At 43.3% G+C, this 18,314-nt stretch overlaps 1 protein-coding gene across 1 annotated transcript; it reads right to left on the bottom strand.

Annotated features, from left to right (window-relative positions):
* Window positions 1–2,120: 2,120 nt before the first annotated feature.
* On the bottom strand, window positions 2,121–17,690 carry LRRC2 (leucine rich repeat containing 2). Its single transcript, XM_039836846.1, has 8 exons — window positions 17,551–17,690; window positions 15,315–15,522; window positions 13,181–13,337; window positions 11,447–11,583; window positions 9,834–9,979; window positions 8,252–8,407; window positions 4,579–4,715; window positions 2,121–2,327 (listed from the first exon to the last, which is right to left on the bottom strand). The coding sequence occupies exons 1-8, from the start codon at window positions 17,673–17,675 to the stop codon at window positions 2,278–2,280; spliced, it is 1,116 nt and encodes a 371-aa protein (XP_039692780.1). The 5' UTR covers window positions 17,676–17,690; the 3' UTR covers window positions 2,121–2,277.
* Window positions 17,691–18,314: the final 624 nt, after the last annotated feature.

An 18,314-nucleotide genomic window follows, 5' to 3' on the forward strand; every position in this document is an offset into this window, starting at 1 on the left:
GAGGCCTCTGAAACCAAATATTTCAAGTCAGCAGACGAACAGGCAAATGCGGTGGGGTCAACTCTGGTAACTTAGTGCAGAGGCATATCAAAGGCCATCAGCTCCTTCAGAAGTTCACACAATTATGTTCAGAAAGTCACAAAAATAAACATTCTATAAACGGGAACCCCAGGGCTTATTTTGGACCCAGTCGACGCTTGCACCGGGGGTGTAGGAGCTACCTGGGGTCAACTGGTCACAGCTGAAACTAGACGGCAGTGAAGCAGCTGATTACTAAACCCTGGAATCCCAACCACAGGATATGTCCATTCTTCCTTCAAAGCCACGATTCTGCCTCTGCCGATGCGAGCTCAGCCTTGGGTCCTCTTTGCCTCTCACCCCTAACCTCTGGTGAATTTCACAATCAAGGTAAAGATGATAAAGATGAACTGGAACTTCAAATAAACATAACACCGAGAACAAGGTTTTTGCACAAAAGACTGGTTTTATTGAAACAAAATTTACATACGTTATGGACAATGTGCGTGAGAGCCCCTATCTCCCCGTTTGCATTATATTTTCCATTTGACTCTATATAGCATAACCTTGGCATGAAATAAAATTCCAAAATTATTCTAGTAGTACAACTAATGAATTTGAATTACATTGCTTAAGAATTAAAAGAAAAATACAATTGTTTAAGGTTCGATTAAAGTAATTTTTCCTACTCTTTCTTATCTCTTAATCTACCTCTCAGAGTTTGTCTTTAAGTTGAAGTGATCCTGTACTGTGGTTTTAGAATGCTCTTCCTATTTTACATGTGTCAAGGGTAAAATATTTGGAATTATGATTAGGCCCATCGAGACCAAATATTAGGGTGTCAATAGCAACCCTTTTTAAATGCATGCCTCTGGGGACAGACTGGTTCTTCAGATAAGAGACAACAAAAGCCACCCTTCGTCTTTGGCCCAGATTAACTTCCGAAAAACCCAACTGGCTAGACCCATGCTGTCTGATACGGTAGCCACCAATGGCTATTTAAATTTAAATGAGATTTAAAATTCTGTCACACTGGTCATCATTCAGGTGCCCAAGAAGCGCGTGTATCTGGTGGCTACTACATGGGACGCACAGACACAGAACATCGCATCACTGTACATTTCGTCACTGCAGAAAGTTCTATTGGACAGCACCAGGCCAGGCCATATTGGAGTCAATTCATACATAAATATATGTAAACATATGTACTTTTTTCTTCTTAGTCACATATAGTCCTGCCTACTTGGTTAAGCTTATCTTCAACACACTCACAATCCTGTTTATTTTAGCCCAAGACAGTGGTGTAAAAGTAGAGATTTGTACAACTTCCCCAGAAGATCATACAATGTGATGTACAAGTCCAAATCCCTGTCATGAACCTCATCTTTGCCCATGCAAAACACAGCCTCGTAGCTCCCTCTGGATCTTGGCATCTTGGCCTTGGGCAGAGTTCTCCTGTGGTACCCATGAGGAAGCCTTGCTAGGGATGCCTTGCTAGAGATTCCTAACCAGCGTGGACTAGTCATCCTTGCTACACTATGCAGCCATCTTAGAGGAGGGTCCCTAAGGACATTGCCTTTGCTCTCTGCTCTCAGGTGGGTCCCAGGACCCCCAAGGTGCCGACTCAAGGTAAAACGATCATCCATGCTGGCTTCCCATGACAAGCCGGACCTTCACTTCCTCCATTAGGGCTGCCGGCATACCCTGAGTGTCTGGTGCCCAATGCATGGGCAGATATTCTATTCCTTCTTTCTACCTTCAAGGCCAGATTATGCCTAAAGTCTCTCCCGAGAGCCCACACTTACAAAATTTAACTTAAAACATATGAAAATAGCAGTTTGTATCAACCCAAGGAAAATTATTTTCAGTAAGAGAAATAATGCATTAAATCTCCTTCAAAATAACAAAATAATCTCTCATCTGACTTGTCTAATATAAATGCTCTTTGCACAATCCCTTTATCCCTTGATTCCTGAATAATACATTTTCTTAAATAGTAAATGTACATTATTTAGAACGAAGTATATGCAAATGAACCTTTATATATCAATATATAAACCTATTTATCAATTCTTCAGTCCACAGAGAGAGGTATTCATATATTTGAAATTTGAAAATCATTTTTCCTAACGATTATGACCACGGTTTCTAGACTCATCCTTAGGCACAAGCCATTATGCCCACATGACATGACCCACAATGCAAAGATTCACAGCTCCACAGAACAGGAAGATTTCTGCAGTCTTCTGATGGGTGGTATCAAAGCTGAAGGCTAAAAGACACTTTGGTGGTATAGCTTGGAACAGATTCTGTAACAAAAATAAATAAACTCAATCATTCTCCATTTTATTACGAAATGTAGCTACAGGCCTATTCCAATACACAAATTATTGCCACTTCATATTTTCAGTATAGAGATAAATGCATTAATCATCATTAAGTCAACCATCGCGAATATAGTTGTACTTTAGATATATTTAGATATAAGATAAAATAAGATAGAATTATTAACTCTCGTTCTTTTGCAATCTTTCCAACCAACTCAGACAGCTACATCAGGATCCTGGAAAATGTATCACCCTGAACCAATGAAAGTCGACAGAGTAGAAATAGATGGCCAAGAACTTGGGACTATGGGTACCAGGTGGATGGGAACACAGTTTATGAGAAAAGTTTGGGCTATTCCGACCCTAGTAATTACTCCTTTTCTCAGTCTTGCTCTTCCTGAGTACTCTCTCTCTCTCCATAGCCCAATTTTGCCAAAGGATGGTCTATACCAATGGTTCTCATCAATATCACCTGGGAAATGATTAGAAATGCACATTCTCAGGCCTTCCCCCAGACCTGATGAGTCAGAAACTCTGAGGGTGGGGCTCGCAAGTGATTCTTAAATTCACTAAAATCTGAGGACCGGTGAGGGGCTTCACTTCCTCATCATTCTAGAATCACACGAGGTTGGAGGTCCATGTGGACTCACTGAATCTTATTTTCCTTATAGCCATGGACTCTGTGACTGACTCAGATATTTGTCTGAGGGGGAAGGAGGGAAAAGAGGGAAGACTCCCTGATGAAGTAAAGAAGACAAACTTTAAAAAATTCAAAGCATGTATGCCCAATCACATATAGGCTGAGTTATTAAAAAGTCACCATTTTTGTAGGTGGAAACCAGCTGAATATTGGCAATATCATTTGGTTCAACCTAACACGAATATATGAAAGATAGAAATATCATAATCATTTAGAAATAAGTAAATTAATTCAAAATCTATCCTCACCAAAGTTAATTTTTAAAAGCAAATTATTTTATCACTGGCCACAATAGATCCAAAGTTTAATACCTATTTTCTCTAACTCCTGTATTTTTACATAATAGCACTAAAATATAATTATAAATAAATTAGGAAAATACAACAATAAAGTTTTTCACAAGAGATAAATTATACAATCCAAAGATAAATTTTGACAAATAAATGGTTCTGTTATTTGTTTCATTTTTAATGTAAATTTCTAATTTATTTCATAATATTTCAGCATTTAAGATTAGGGACAGAGGTAACTATATAGACATTTTCTTAATTTAGTTGAAAGAAGTTTAATTTGCCAAATAAATGGTATTTTTTTATTAATGTCATGAAATCTCTCAATATCTGAATGTGATCGATTGTCTTCAGACACCTACTAATGGGGGAGGAGTGAGCTCACGCTCGTGATATTTTCCAAGGGTGGCTGAGGGAACCTGATCTCAGGTGGTTTTCAAAGTCATGGGGACTGGGACCCCTCCTCCCTAAATCCACCTGCGTAGCATCTTTCTGTCAGGGAGAACACTGCTTACAAAAAAAGAGAACTGAAAAAAATAAGGGATAACTCTCAGGCATCCACACCCAGAAAGCTGGTGGCGATTAGAAGAACAAAGACCGATTTATACAGGTTTCCTGTTTATGTATTCCTGTGTTGGGAGGACGCAGCCCTAAGCCTTCAGGAACACTTTGGAAAGAGCCGCAGGGAAAAACGCTTCCTGTCTTCTGCTCCTGTGGCACTGTGACCCCGCCCCCTCATGCTCCTCAGTATTATCATCACCCCATGGGAAACCAAAATTAAATGGGTCTGTTTACTAATCTGCCATCATCTTGTGTTTTTCCCCTTTGTGATTTGATACAGGTGTACCTCAATTTACATAAGAGGTGACTTTTCCTAAAGTTGGATTTAAATGGACTTTGAAATGGAATCTCGTTTTCCTATCAACCCGAATGCATTTTTGTCACTATCATTTAGTTAAAAACTCATGTACCATTGGGAATGCGGCCCTCACATTTTAAGTGTATGTTTCTCTGTCAAGTACTTGACATATCAAGCATTCACATGTACTAGGAAAATCAGATGTTTTAAGGAAACGTATCTTTTTTTTTCTTTTTTTTTTTGGTAAGTGAAAAAACAATTTACAAAGTAACCCGCCCCTAACCAATTCACTTTTTGTCAATTCGACTTAGATCAATAAATGTTGCATGAGTTAATGGAATTCTGTACACTCATTTTAAATACTTTTCACTGTGAGTAACCTACCTCTTTCTTTAAGATCTTCAATATAGGCTTTCATAAATTCTTTATCAAAGTGTTGACGATCTTGTTCACTTTCCATCATTTTATCACCATCTTGGCACTTGGTATTCTCGATAGGATTGTCCATAAGGCTTACAAATCTATTCAAGAAAATATGGACAATATCACATTTGCACCTGTGCATTTTTTCCCTACCAGTGCATTTTTAACTGCAAAAGTCCTCTCATAGTAATGTAGGGAAGAGGCAAGAGACTTAAAATATGAAATCGAGCTACATTCAGAGACTGCAAATATGCTGATCAGCTCTGCAGCCAGCCCACTAGGACACCTGCAGAACAAAAGATTTCTACTGGGATTGCTGACAACCTGTTTCCCTACACCCCCTGAAGAGAAAACAGGAAAAACAGTGTCTTTAAGCAGCAGCCCTACCAGCTGCCCAAAATAAAATCATTCATTCCGTATGGCAAAAGCCAGGGGAATCTAAGGATTAAAGGCTGAGAACCGCCAGCAGGCCTTTCGCTCTGCATATTTGTACCTTTCCAGTCTCCATACTCCTCCCCTTCCCCTTCCTCACTGTATGTCCGTATCAAAGGAAATGGGTAAACAAAGTCTTTAAACTGTAGCTCACAGGAACTAAAGAATGACATATAAACGAATTCCCTGATCACTCAGGGTCCCCTCAGGGCCTTCACTCTTTCTCACTGTCCTCATCTCTCTAGGTTCTCACTCTGCCTCTGAGAGGAGACCACACTCTCTCTGTGGGGTGTCACCTCTTCTCTAAGAAACTTTCCTTTTGACTTGGACTTTGGCGTGTGTGTTGAATTCTTTCTACACTCTCCACCAGAGAACCTGCTCTCAGTGATCTGCCCCTACTCAGGGAAATTTGCCCTGTCCTGCCTCATCAGGAGGTCGACGTTTGTGGTCCTAAATCCCAAATTCTTACTTGAAAATCACAGTTGACCATATAAAATTGGAGTCACCAGTGGATTTCTAATAATCCACTAGGATTATGGAAACTGCCTTAAGGCAGAGACCGTCCTGAGGGAAATGAGAGCTACTTAGCCACAGAGGGCAGCGAGCAGGAGGCCCAGAGGTGGACAGCAGTGCTTCGTCTCAGCGAGAGCCTTAAAGCTGTGTGATGTCTCACTGTGTTGGATATTACTCCCAGTTAGAGACGTCAACCCCAAAATGTGGTGGCTTAATTATAAAGGACTCGGATAAAATCCCCATAAAAGAGGTGTTTAGACGATGGACTACAGCTACCAAAAAAGAAACTAAAGGAGAGAAACTAAAATGGCATTTGGCCTACCGCCTTCACAATGTCGAAAGGTATTTCGATATGAACAATAATAATATGGTCATTTCGATGCAAAATAGGAAATCCCTCAAATAGTCTTTGGTTGCAATTGTAGATCACGCTGTCTTGGGTGTTAGCATGATTCTAACTGCTTGTAGAAGACGTACATATGTACACGGCGTATCCACATGTATCTGCCATATTTTAGCATACGTATTTCCCACTTCGTTTTCCTTTTATTTTTATTTAATGCCTAACTATGAAGAAAGCAAAGAAGTTTTCATTCTAATGTGCACAGACCTATTCAACTTCTCCTCTGCAGTCTCTTTCATTGAATTGTCATCGTCCCTCCATATCCCAAAAAAAGGCCTCTATTTTATCATTCTTCAATTTTTTTATCAAAGTAATCACTGCACATAGTTTAAGATCTGAAAACAGCAGTGAACCTTTTATTCAAAGCAGTCGTCTCTCCTCCGATCTCTTTATTACTCTCCGTCCCACAGGCGATCTCCTTCCTCGTCAGTCACCGTTGTAACTTAACCGTTCGCAATATCTTTTACGGCAGAACAAATCCTTCGACGTTATTCAAATCGAGCGGAGATGTTCCTTTTCTTCTCTTCAGTTCTCCAACCTTCCCACCTCCCATGTTTGTGACCTACACCTTTACTTTTTCAACATTTCATGAGGAAATTTTTCAAACCCTCAGGCAAGTTGAAAACATTTCCCAGCGAACACCCCTGTGCCTGCCCCTCACCATCACGGAGCCACCGTCTCTGCCGCCCTCTATCCACCTCCAAGCCACCTCTTTTTCTGAGGCATTTGAAAGCACATCACAGATACCATGTCCTTTCACGCTGACATGATGTCAAGGCCGCCCGCATTCTGATCTGTAACCATATTTGGCTTTTCTCTCTTGCCTGCGGTTTGATTCTAAAATTGAAAATCAATACACAATATTTACATTTTCATGACAATCCCCTGGTAAGGTTCGGTGAGGCTTTTATATTTGAGAATGAGGCAGCAAAACGTTGGCTGGCCATCTACATATTGCAGCCAGCGTTTGCCCAGGGGCCAGCCTCATGGTGGGTGACCAGTCTTCAGGCAGCAAGCCAGTCCCCTGGGGAATCTCCAAACACAAAACCCCAGGGTCTTTCCCTCAAGGCCAGCCCAGAGGACACCTCAGGCTTTTGCTGAGCTGTCTGCCTGATGGAACCAAGGCAGAGAGTCGAGGGTGGGGATCACCCGTTTATATGAAATTTTCCGTTTTTCCTTCCGTTTTTAGCAACAGGACCCAGTCCACATCTCCCTGGACCTGACATTTCTGACCATCGAGTTTCTCCAGAGCTCTTCAGGGCTCACAGGCTCATTTCTGGGTTTTTTTGTTTGGTTTTTTTTTCCTCTGAGCATCAGCTTATTTCATCTTCTTTTCATCAGTCACCACTGCCCCATCTACTGTGGATCACCCGTAAATGTGCTGAGATCTCGCGCTGAGTGAAGGCCTTCCTCCGTTTCACCATCACTGTGGGTTTAGACTTTTTTTAATTTTTTCCTCAGTTTAATGGGGACTCAAGAACTGTTCAATGCATGGTCAACCCACCATCATCAACATGGCGTTTCTTATTCTTTTTACTGTTTCCTTTTTTGTATTTAATCTGTGCCTTTATCTAGCTATCTTGCTATATGTTATATAGTATATATGTTATATACTATATGCTATATATGTATGTTATGTATATAGTATATATATATTATAGATATATGTAGCTGTGTACTATAAAGCTTCTTATGCTATAAAGAGAAAAACTGTCTTTACCTTTCTCTAGCCGAGTTCCTCAACGGAGTGTTAGGTCATTCGTACCTTCTCCACCGGTTTATGAAAATTCCTGCATCGTGTCTTAGGGTTGATTTCAGGACTACCTAAAAATTTATCTACAAATCACTGCCTGGTACTGCATCATCTTGTTCATTACACCTTTGAAATACATCTTGGTAAGGCAAATTCCATCACATTACTCTCGTTTTTCAAAATTATCATTGCTCTTCTTAGCTTTCTGCCTTTCAGATATACTTCCAAATCAGTTTTTCAAGTTCCAAAAAAGAAATCCCGCTGGAGTTGTCATCGGAATCCTATTACACTGAAGTATAATTTTTGGAAGAAAACACATCTTTATGATCTTTTCATCCAGCTCTAGCTCCCCATGTCATTGACCAAAAACTTCAAAGTCCTGTAAAAAGGCATCAGAATTCCTGTGAACCGGGGTGAGGGTCTCAGAGAACCATCTAAAGCCGGTTCTTGAGACAAGTGCCCAGGCTCCAGACGCCCCTGGCTCCTAACCTTGTGTCCATATGTGTCTCTACTAGGATCTCGGGTCTACTCACTTTAAAGGTGTGGATGAGTCACAAAGGGCAGTCGGGAGCTCCACCAAACGGTCCCCGCTGACCACCAACAAGCTGAGCTTCTTCAGGTTAAGCAACTCGTAAGGAAGATAGGTCAGCTTGTTCTTGTACAAGAGAAAGGTCTGCAGTTCCTCCAGCCTAAGGAGACAGAAAGGGGCTTAGAACACAAGGACGTAGCTTCGCAGCTCAGAAAACCAGAGTGAATTATGAAAAAGTTCTCGCAGGAAATTCCTACTTAGTTTTTTATACATGACCCTTGTGAGAATCGGCAAATTTTAAAATTTAAAGATTTAAATAAATCGAAATAAAATTTAAATACATAAACCGTGCCGTGCCAGGCGACACGATTTGGTTCTTTTTTTAAAAGTTTTAATTGATTTCATTGCCAACCGAAGACAAAGATATAGCAGCAGCATAAAAACAAATTGCGTAATATACACTAGGCTGCGATGGGGCCTAAGATATCGATAAATTCCTCCAGGGTCTGCCTCACTCCCAGGGGGATAGGGCCTGGGAAAGAAATCATACTAGAGTTGGAGTGAAAATAAACAAATTTCGGCAACATATTTCCTTTCGTATGTCTTGAAAGCACAGTTAGTCCTCTCTCATTAATTTTTTTTCTCATCCTATTTTCTAACTTTAAAATTAGAGGAAATCTGCAGATTGAAAAGAAAACAAGTAAACTATGTTCCAAATATGTTCTGTTCTGTTTTCCATTTGATTCTAACTCGATGATCCCTCACTCCAGTTTTTTCTTTCATTCATTTGCAAAATCTCACTGACCCCACACACGTTTCGCAAAGTTCTCTTTGTGTTTCAAGCTAAACAATTCCCATTTAGTCTCACAAACCCAGAAAGCACCGATACGCGTCATGTGTACCAGGAGAAGAAAAAGGTCATCGAGATGGCCTTCGGGGATGGGGACTAAGCCATTTTTGCCGTCTGTGTCATGACAGCTTACTTATGCTGCTCCGTAAAGAAGACTGTGGATTCGTAGAAGCCAGAGATTTTGTTTCATTCACTTCAAACCCAGCCCAGTCTCCAGACCTGCCTATATCGGTGGAATGAATGAATGAATGAATCTTACATGATTCAGTGTAATAGCTATTTTTAAACAAGAAATAGCTATAAAGATATAATTTGAAAATCTTTCTAAGTATATCAATTTTTTTTGAAAGATTATGTATAAGAAATCAATTAAACTAATTAAAATTATCCTCGATGACATTTTAAACAAGGAGTGATAGGTTTCTATTCCACGTATAATAATATTTTTACCTTCTCCTTCTATGGAGTAAAGGCAAGTTAATGATGCCATTCTACTGGGAACCGAAGAAAATGAAGATGTGTTCAAATGCACATATATATCCACATATATGTATGATGTGGACTGGAAATTGTCTCATTATTTAAAGACCCAAACACATTTCCTAGAAACAATGAACTCCGGCAAATTCATTGACTTCAAAGAACATTCATGTGTTCTGCATGCTTAAAGCGGTACCCGTGTTTAAGACGTTGGTAACTAATTCATACACCTCACCTTCAGAATGCAAGTAGCTACCTGTCTATATCTTGTGGCAGGTCATTCAGGTTATTGTTGCTGATATCCAACCACTGCAAATTAGACATCCTGAGGACACAGATCGGGACACTGGAAAACTTGTTCGCTGAGATATCTACGAATGTGACTTGCTTCAGATTACTTAACTAGAAAGGAACAACAAAATATTCTAATCACTTTTGTAAGAGTAGGAATGAAGCTCGTCTAATAATTTTTAGACTGACGTTTCTTCCCAAAGACATTTCTATGAATATTTGCAAAACAGATCAAGACGGAATGTATTTTGGACCACTGTGCGACATGTCGGGGGTGCTGAGATAAACAGCCCGTGGTGGTTGCCCTTGAGGAGCTGATGCTTTTACAGAAAAGCGATGCAATTTTACACAGTAGATGGGCAAGACGGAATTCTTAGGGGTGATGGAAATATCCTAAAACTGAATGGGTGCAATGTGTATTTATAACAGGTGAATTTTACGGTATATAAATTATATCTCAATAAAGGCGGGGGTGGGGGTGTACGAGAAGTACAAAGAGACCAGCCTAGGCTGTTGTCCCAGTCCAGATGACAGACAACACGGGCCTGGACTAGGCTGTTGGTGGAAAGGTGTGGGGCAGTGGTCAGATACTGAACAGGCTCTGGAGGCTGCTCGGCAGGGCTGACTTACGGAGTGGACGTGGGGGGCGAGCAAGAGCGGTCACAGATGACCTGGCTTACTTCCAGTCTGAATGTCTGAAAGAAGATAGAGTCACTTTCTAACTGGGGAAGACTGGGGACTGACACTTGTTTAGGGAATCCTGACTGGCTGTGCCTCTCACTGGGACCACCATCTGGCATTTCCTGGGGCGAGATGGATGCTGAGAGTAGAAGCAACCACTTCCTCTCGCCTAGGAGTTTCAGGAAAGGAGATGAGCACCCCTTCTAGGACTACGGGCAGCGGCCAAGGCCTTGTCAGAACCTCCCCAGCAACACTAGTTTTAGCCTGTTCATTACCAGAAGACCGTGGTCTTTATCTCTCTCCTTGAGTTTTATGCGGCAATAAAACCTGTTCGTTTTCATCTGCTCGATTTTATCAGACAATAACTTTAAATCATTTCTCCAATGAATACAGACCAAAAGGAACTAACGAATATTTTTTAATTAATGGACTTCTTAAATCCCATCTGTAGGACTACTTTAGTTATCTACAAGTTTTGGTAAGAGTATATAAAACTTTTTTTAAATTTTACCCTCCTTATTTATTCCCAGCTGTTTCCAATTTATTTCACCATTGTGGACAAATAAATCAGGATCTGCATTACAGCCAACAGGCATCATATACTGAGTTTTTATTTAATAAATATGTGAAATAAAATCTCTTATGCGAAATAAAAATATCTTATGTGAAAATAGGACTTTTTGCCTAGTTTTCCTTTGATGGCATTTCTGAACTTAAATTCAGGTCCTGGCCTGGTGTAAGAACACTTTAAAGACCTTATAATAGCTGGTAAAGGGTGATTGAAATGTCAGGAAAATGTGATATAATAGAGACAAACTTCATCTTTTAAAATTTCTTCCCCATATTATAGGCCATTCCATGTCGTAAATCATAGGGCAAAAATGTGTACTTTCTTACTTCAAAGGGGAGCTCGGTTAATTCTAGATTTCCAGAACAATCCAGTTTCTCTAGATTTTCACAGTCTCCCAGTTCCGGAGGAATGCTCCTCAGATGGTTGAAACTCACATTGAGTTCTCTCAGTTTCTTCAAACGGCCTGTCATCAGAAAAAAAAAAAGAAAGAAAGAAAGAAAAAATTAACATCCACAGTGTCGGTCCTTTAAGGTCTACTAAGAACAACACCACAAAAAAAGATGTAAAACGTTTGTATACATGATGGCGGGGACGGTATTAAACATAATTTTATATTTGTTTTTTAAGCATTTCCTATTAAACGTCTGCTCATCATTTATCCTGAGCCTTTTGGTCCTTGATCAGAGCATTTTTTTTCGCTTACTCTTTACCTGTTTAGCCCTTCTTGAAACTATAGGGGAGGTGATTGCAGGTGATTTGTCCTCCAAAAAGCTTGGGTCAGGTGCCAGCGCCACAGAGTGCAAACCCTTTCGCAATTAGATGATGATTGAAATAACAGGCAAAGCCTTGGATGTGGTACAGCCCCCAGGAAGCACGAAGACCAGATACGGCCCGTTGGTGGGCTCTAACGAGAAGTGAGCTAGGTACCAGAATGTGCACAAAGCTTTATGTACCTGTGGAATGATTCAAGCAAGTAGACCATTTATAGACTGCATGGAATTCATTTATCTTTGGCTTCAAATTTACATTGACTGAATTAATTGCTTTTTAAAGACTATGCTTTAAAAAATTAAAGTCCCTTTCACAGGCAGGAAGTGCACATGCTAAGAATAATTGTATTGATGGAGAAACACTGCATTCCAATTCTGTCTCGACTGAATAAATACGTAGCCAGTTCCAAACCAAAAACTAGCACAAGAGCAAATATCGTTAATATTCCAAAAAAACATATCATAAATGTTCTAAGGCATTGAACACTTTAGCGCTCTTACCCTAATTTTTTAAAATTCGGAAACCAACATTTTTGTTTACTGCTGCAGAGTAGGCAGTCGACATACAAATTTCTTGCCATTTTATAGATGAGAAAGAGAAGACGGTATATTGAAGGCAGGACCATTTCTGAGTCTGTTTTGTTGGTCTCATCATTCGTTGGGAGATAATGGTAATGCTGTGACGTCAGCGGTCCTTCTGACGTGCCCTGGTACACACTGCGAGCCTCCTAGTCGGTACAGCAGTCTAGGCAACAGTGGTCATGGGGCTAATACACAATACAGACTGTTTCTCTTCTGGAGAGGACTAAGGGGCCCATGACCACTGTAGGGGGTTCCACAGCCATGCGAGGATTCTAAAAGTCTGCAACCCAGAAAAGGGCCGTCGCCCAACCATGCTGGCGCCCTGGTCTCGGGCTTCTGGCCTCTAGAACTGTGAGCATTAAATTTCTTTCATTTTCTAGTAAGCAGCAAGCAAGGCGGCTGTTCGTCAGAGGCTATTTCTACAGCTGAAAGAAAATGAACGATAAGCTTCTAAACACGGCATTGCTTACTCGTGAGACCTCTAGTGTCTGAGCAACTGGCAAATGCCTGTATGTGCTGAGTTACGCAGGTGAGATGGTGGCATCGCCACCTGAAGGGGACACTGCGGGGACACGGACTAGCAGCTCTGGAAACACAGGAGACCGCCCTGCCCGGCAATTTCCGGGGGCAGGAGGAGGAGGAAGCAGTTCTCACAGCATCACCTGCCCTCCAGACCAGAGCCCCGAAGGCTCCTGCTGAGTAACATACCAATTTCAGCCGGAAGATGGGAGATTTGGTTTTTTTGCAGATCCAGAATTCTCATCGCTTCAAACAACTCAATATAGGTAGGAATGATTCGAATCAGGGTATTGTTTATGTGCCATTCTTCCAGGTGTGTCTGCTCCTTCAACGAATCTGGGAGCTCCTGAAATAGGTGAATCACAGCAATCAGCACTAGGTCCTCGAAATGGCAGAGGTGAGCGGCAGCGAGCGCAAAGCCAAGGCAAATCTTGTGTTTATTTTAAAAAACCAGAAGCGAGAACGTTAGTCTTAACTGTCAGCTCTCCAGCCATTTCAAAAAGAAAGCAGAGACGCTGTCTGCAGTTGTCGTTAATCCCACAGTAACCGATTAGCCTGATTTTAAAAATGCCGCGAGTTCATGATGTCATTAAAATCGAACGCCTAGTGAACACAGATGACCAGGCTCACGCCCATAACCATGACATATCTTACTCAGAACATACCAATTGAACATCTTCTAAAAATAAAATCTGTCCACGTATTAGATTTTTAAATTTGTGCTGCATTTCCCTTTCTCTGTAGTTGCCTTTAAAAACACTTGCTAAACATCTAATATTCCTGGGCCAAATTTCTCGACGTTTTTATGAGCCTATAGGAGGGAACGAGCTCCAGATCGACAGCGAGGATTCCGCCACCGGCCGAGCTCACCACCTCCCTGGGCCTTCGCTTCTGAAGTGACAGAGAGGAAGGCAAAAGTCCCCAAGGCCTCCCCTCACTCAAGTGTTTTGGGGTAAAATTGTAACGGTGCCGAAAAGTACTTGAGGGGGGCTGTTTGTTCTGCTGAAGAGATTCAGTTCTCCACGTGTTTAGGAGCCCTCTCTGCAAGCAAGGTGCGCTTAGCACTGCAGGGTTGGAACAAAGATGAGGACAGCACGTGCGTCCCCTGACCTTGGGGCTGACCACAGCAGACCCGGGCGGGGGAGGGGGGGCAGACTCGGGCGAGGGGCGGGGGCGTGGGGAGGGCGGAGGTGGCAGTCAGAAAGTCCGGTGACCCTTTTGCTTGACAGTCGGTACTTATGATGTGCTTTATGATCATTGCTATTGGATACACAGGTTGAACTTTTAACTTATAAAAGAATTTTCACCTCGAATATGATTTCACATTAGTCCCGTAAGATAAGCAGAGTGGGCATTGCTCAGACCCGTTGAAAGAGGAAACCAAAATTCAAAGACGTTGAAATGAGTCACTTAGTGTAAAATGAAAATGCAGGCCCCTTCCTAAAAATTATTAAGAATTTCAAGACAGTGACAGCAGAGCATTCGACCAAGCACAGGGCCCTGTGCAACCGCCCCTGGCACCCAGCCTGGCACCCAGCCCTGGACAAACCACCCTGGCCCCTCCTGATCTGACTGCAACCCCACAGCACACCGGGTGGTGTCGTCCTGCAGCTGAGACAAATGAAGAGCTGGGCCACAAGGGAGCTGACCCCAGGCTCCACAGAGATGGAGGGCAAGTCCCAGAGAACCTTGTCACACCGAAACAGACAATAGCCTGAGTTCGCCCACCTGTGGCACACCCAGATGCCACCCCGACCTGGAGGGGGCAGGTCACGGGCAACCCTGGACATGCCTCTCCAAGCAAAGCAGCAGGTTGAGGGGAGCAAGCGCAGAAAGTACCTGTGAGCACTTGGGGAAAGAACGCGGGGACACCTTGGTCCTGACCTCAGGACCTCAGGAAACCCGGCTAGCTGTCTGAGGAAATTCTGCTGCTGCTCCACACCCGGTGACAGGTCAGCAAAGTCACCACCCACTGCGGGGAGTTAGCTTAGTGAAAGGCTCCACTGGTTTTAAAAAAGAGGGGTGTGGGCAAGCGTGTATTTTAAATGTCTGGAGGAAAGGCAGCAGCTCGAAGCATTTTCAAGGCTGTGCATCCTGCATCCAGCCTGGGAGGGGATCCAAGAGGACCCCGCTGCTCTTCCCAGGACTCCGCTGCCTTGCACGGAGGCGGAGACGAGAAGACCCGGGTCGGAGCAGATCCCCTCAAGCGGGAGCGCTCACGCGGCCACGGTCAAGGCCGTGAGCTCACCTGGGCAGCGGACACCAACCGCCGCGCTGCACGCAGCGTCCGCCGGCTGCAGGTACAGGATACACGTGGACTCACCTGCCAGTGCTCCCCGGAAAGTTCAAACACAAACGCGCTGCTCCGTTTGTCTCTCTCCTTGGAAAGTGGACTCTGCTTTAGGAGAGAATTCCTTTCGATCTTTTCCAGAAGCCTCGCGCTCGTGTCTACGAAGCCATTCTTACAGTACACGGCCTGGGGGACGCCTTTCTTTCGGCACTCCGCCACGAAGTCCCACTCCTGCTTTATCCTAGAACGCCCAGCAGAGGCCGCAGTTACTGTCCGGGTCATCGCCATCCCCCATCTGGAGAAGGCCGCCTGGGTGCGGGCTTGGGTGCGGTCCTTCGCGCGGCCCGCGATTTCCCGCGCCCCCCGCTTTTGCCCAGCTCCCCTTTCTTGTTTCCTCCGCGGTGAGGAATGTAGAAGAAACCCTTAAACCCCGAGAGCTGTGAAATATTAGCAACTTGACTAAAAAAGTAGAGGAGGCGAGTCGAAAGGAATTCCCGGCCAAATTTCCTCCCCGAATTACCTGTGCATTTGACTAATTACAATTTCCTTGGAGAGCATGTGGTGCCAACCCAAGTTTTTTGAAAATGCAAGGCCACGAGAATTTGCCGATCTTTCAAGAACGTTTGGGTAGGTATGTGTAGGCAGCCCCAGTTTATGAAATACCCGACTTTAGAAGGTCATCCGTCAGCCACCTTGGGAAATTTCACCTCCGTAGGTGAACCTGGTATTCGTGAACTCCAGGTCCACTCAGACACCGGAGCTGGCTCAGGACTCTTCCCCTCAGTCCCTTCTTGTTGCTAATTTTCTGACCTATCATTTCATAATTTTCCACATTTGTTCCTTATCCCCCCAACTTGATCATGAGCTCGATGATGACTGTGGACCACGTTTTGCTGCCTCTGGATGCCAATTAAGTCGTCGGAACAGTGTTTAGCACGTGATGGGCTAAACCCGGTACTTTGAATCCAGGAGTCCTTCCATTTAGGGATTCGATATCTGCTTGGAGCCTTGAACAGGCTAATATTCTGTGCGGTATAGAAACAAGATTCGTGGTCGTTTTCAATCGAACCTATCAGACACATTCCTTATCCCAAAATAGGTAGCCAGCCTTTGACAGGAATTTGGTGCATTCCATGCTCAGGAACTTGGAGGCAGGCAGGATGCAGGGCTTCTAGAAGGGAGCAATTTTAGAACCAGGCTGTACATGCAGCCCTGGTCTGCGCATGGCCCGAAGCTGTATCGATGCTAAGTAGCAGGTGAAAAGAAGTTCTAGGCTTGGCCAAACCCTCTATTCGCTGACCGTCCCAACTTGGGCAAGTTACTCAGGTCCCAATTTCCTTGTCTTCAAATTGGGGACAATGATAACCATTTGGATGCCCACAGTAGCAGCTTAATTATCAAGCATGATCAGAACAGGTATTTGTTCGATCCAAATAGTTCATAAGAGTGGAGAACCAAAAATAAAGAGCCATTTGCACCTTACACATTTTGTTTTTAACTTAAAACATAGAAATGTATCACCATTTGCCAACTTGATATAGGGTCATGGACTTTCTTCGAGAATGAAGAAAGTCCCATTCTGCCTTTTGTAAATAAACCACACCCATAATGCACCATCCAAGAGTTCCAGGTTCAATTTCTTCACAGGGAATGAAAATTACAGACACACCTGGCAACCTTTCTCCCTTGTCCTGCTTTCGTCAGTACGGTGTTAATTCAATTGTCGTTCATATTTATCACAAATGTAGATTTTCCAAAGCACTCGACTTAGTAGTTTTCATCTACACAATAACTCTCTTTGACTCGTACTTCATGAGTTTACATAAGAGTAGTCCAATTTCATCATTGCAATCTGAAAAAAAATGGCATCACCACGGCGAACCTTATCTCGCATTCAGCTCACGGGTGGAGGCTGGAGTGTATGACCAAACAGCCATCACGTGCTCACACAGGCATGGAGGGCGGCAGCAGCCCAGGGAGTGAGCTAAGCCGTCATCTACGGAACTAGCCGTAGAGGAATTTATCATGTCATCACTGTCCCCTCCGTGCCTAGCATGGTGCCCAGGATGCATGTGGGATCTTACAGCTCTGGGTGTTACTTTATAGGAATCGAATGTTCGTTCTGACAGCGCGAAGGTTCTGAAGTCCACTGAGCAGGTGTCACTGACAGTGAGGAATCCCGGAAGCAACCCCCTGCACACCTCAAAGCTCACCTGTCCTGGTCCCTTTCTCTCAAGAAGCTACAAGCAAGTACAGAAAAATCACGTACTTTTCCAAGGCACTTTTCTCGAGCCTTTCCGCCTCCTTCTTCTGCCAAGCTTTGTGCTTCTTGACACGGGTTTCCCACAAGCCTCTGATGACGGAAATGTCGAATACGACCACTTTATGCCCCATTTTGGGAGCATGAAATTACCTATTTAAAAAATATAGATGTGTCAGCTTCATACACACACCGAAGAAAACAGTTTAACTATGAACTTTAAACTGAAACGTGAATGCATCAGTTGTCCTAAGTAGTGATAAAATGCCTCCTCCCTTCCAAGAGGCAGTTTGCTAATGTTCTTAGTCTGATAATCCTCTGTGTGAGTCAAAATGCAGCGCTCACGCTGGAGTCGGCTCCCCACTCAGCTGAAGGCCCCTGGGGATTCCTCGGGCTTCATGGCTCCACATTCTATTGAGGTTACTAGCATCTAATCTTCCCAGTAGGTTGTAACATACTCAAGGGCAAGTTTGCTGAGTTAACCAGAAACACACACACACACACACACATACGACACACACACACACACGCACACACACAGAGTTATCTGAGGCTACACAGTGGACACGATTAAGTAACAAAAGCACAATATTGTGCCAAGCCCCCCTGAGCAGTTTCCCACCTGGGACTGACCACACAGCCTGGGGACATGTTCTGTGGGGTTCCCCAGCGATGTAAATCCTCACGAGCTGCTGACTTCTCTTTATGTAATTTTCCAAGTGCGAGGAAAGTCAGACTCACATCTGAGTAAGTGAGACCTAGCACGGTGCCGG

Source organism: Pteropus medius, unplaced genomic scaffold, assembly GCF_902729225.1.
Source record: "Pteropus medius unplaced genomic scaffold, Ma_sr-lr_union100, whole genome shotgun sequence".
Lineage (NCBI taxonomy): Eukaryota > Metazoa > Chordata > Mammalia > Chiroptera > Pteropodidae > Pteropus > Pteropus medius.

Excerpts from the sequence above, each read along its gene's own strand:
- LRRC2 (XM_039836846.1), bottom strand. The coding sequence starts at position 17,675 with ATGGGGCATAAAGTGGTCGTATTCGACATTTCCGTCATCAGAGGCTTG. Across the intron at positions 11,584-13,180 it reads CCATCTTCCGGCTGAAATTG|GCCGTTTGAAGAAACTGAGA; the intron begins GTATGTTACTCA and ends TTCTGATGACAG. Across the intron at positions 2,328-4,578 it reads TGAAGATCTTAAAGAAAGAG|AATCTGTTCCAAGCTATACC; the intron begins GTAGGTTACTCA and ends TTTTTGTTACAG.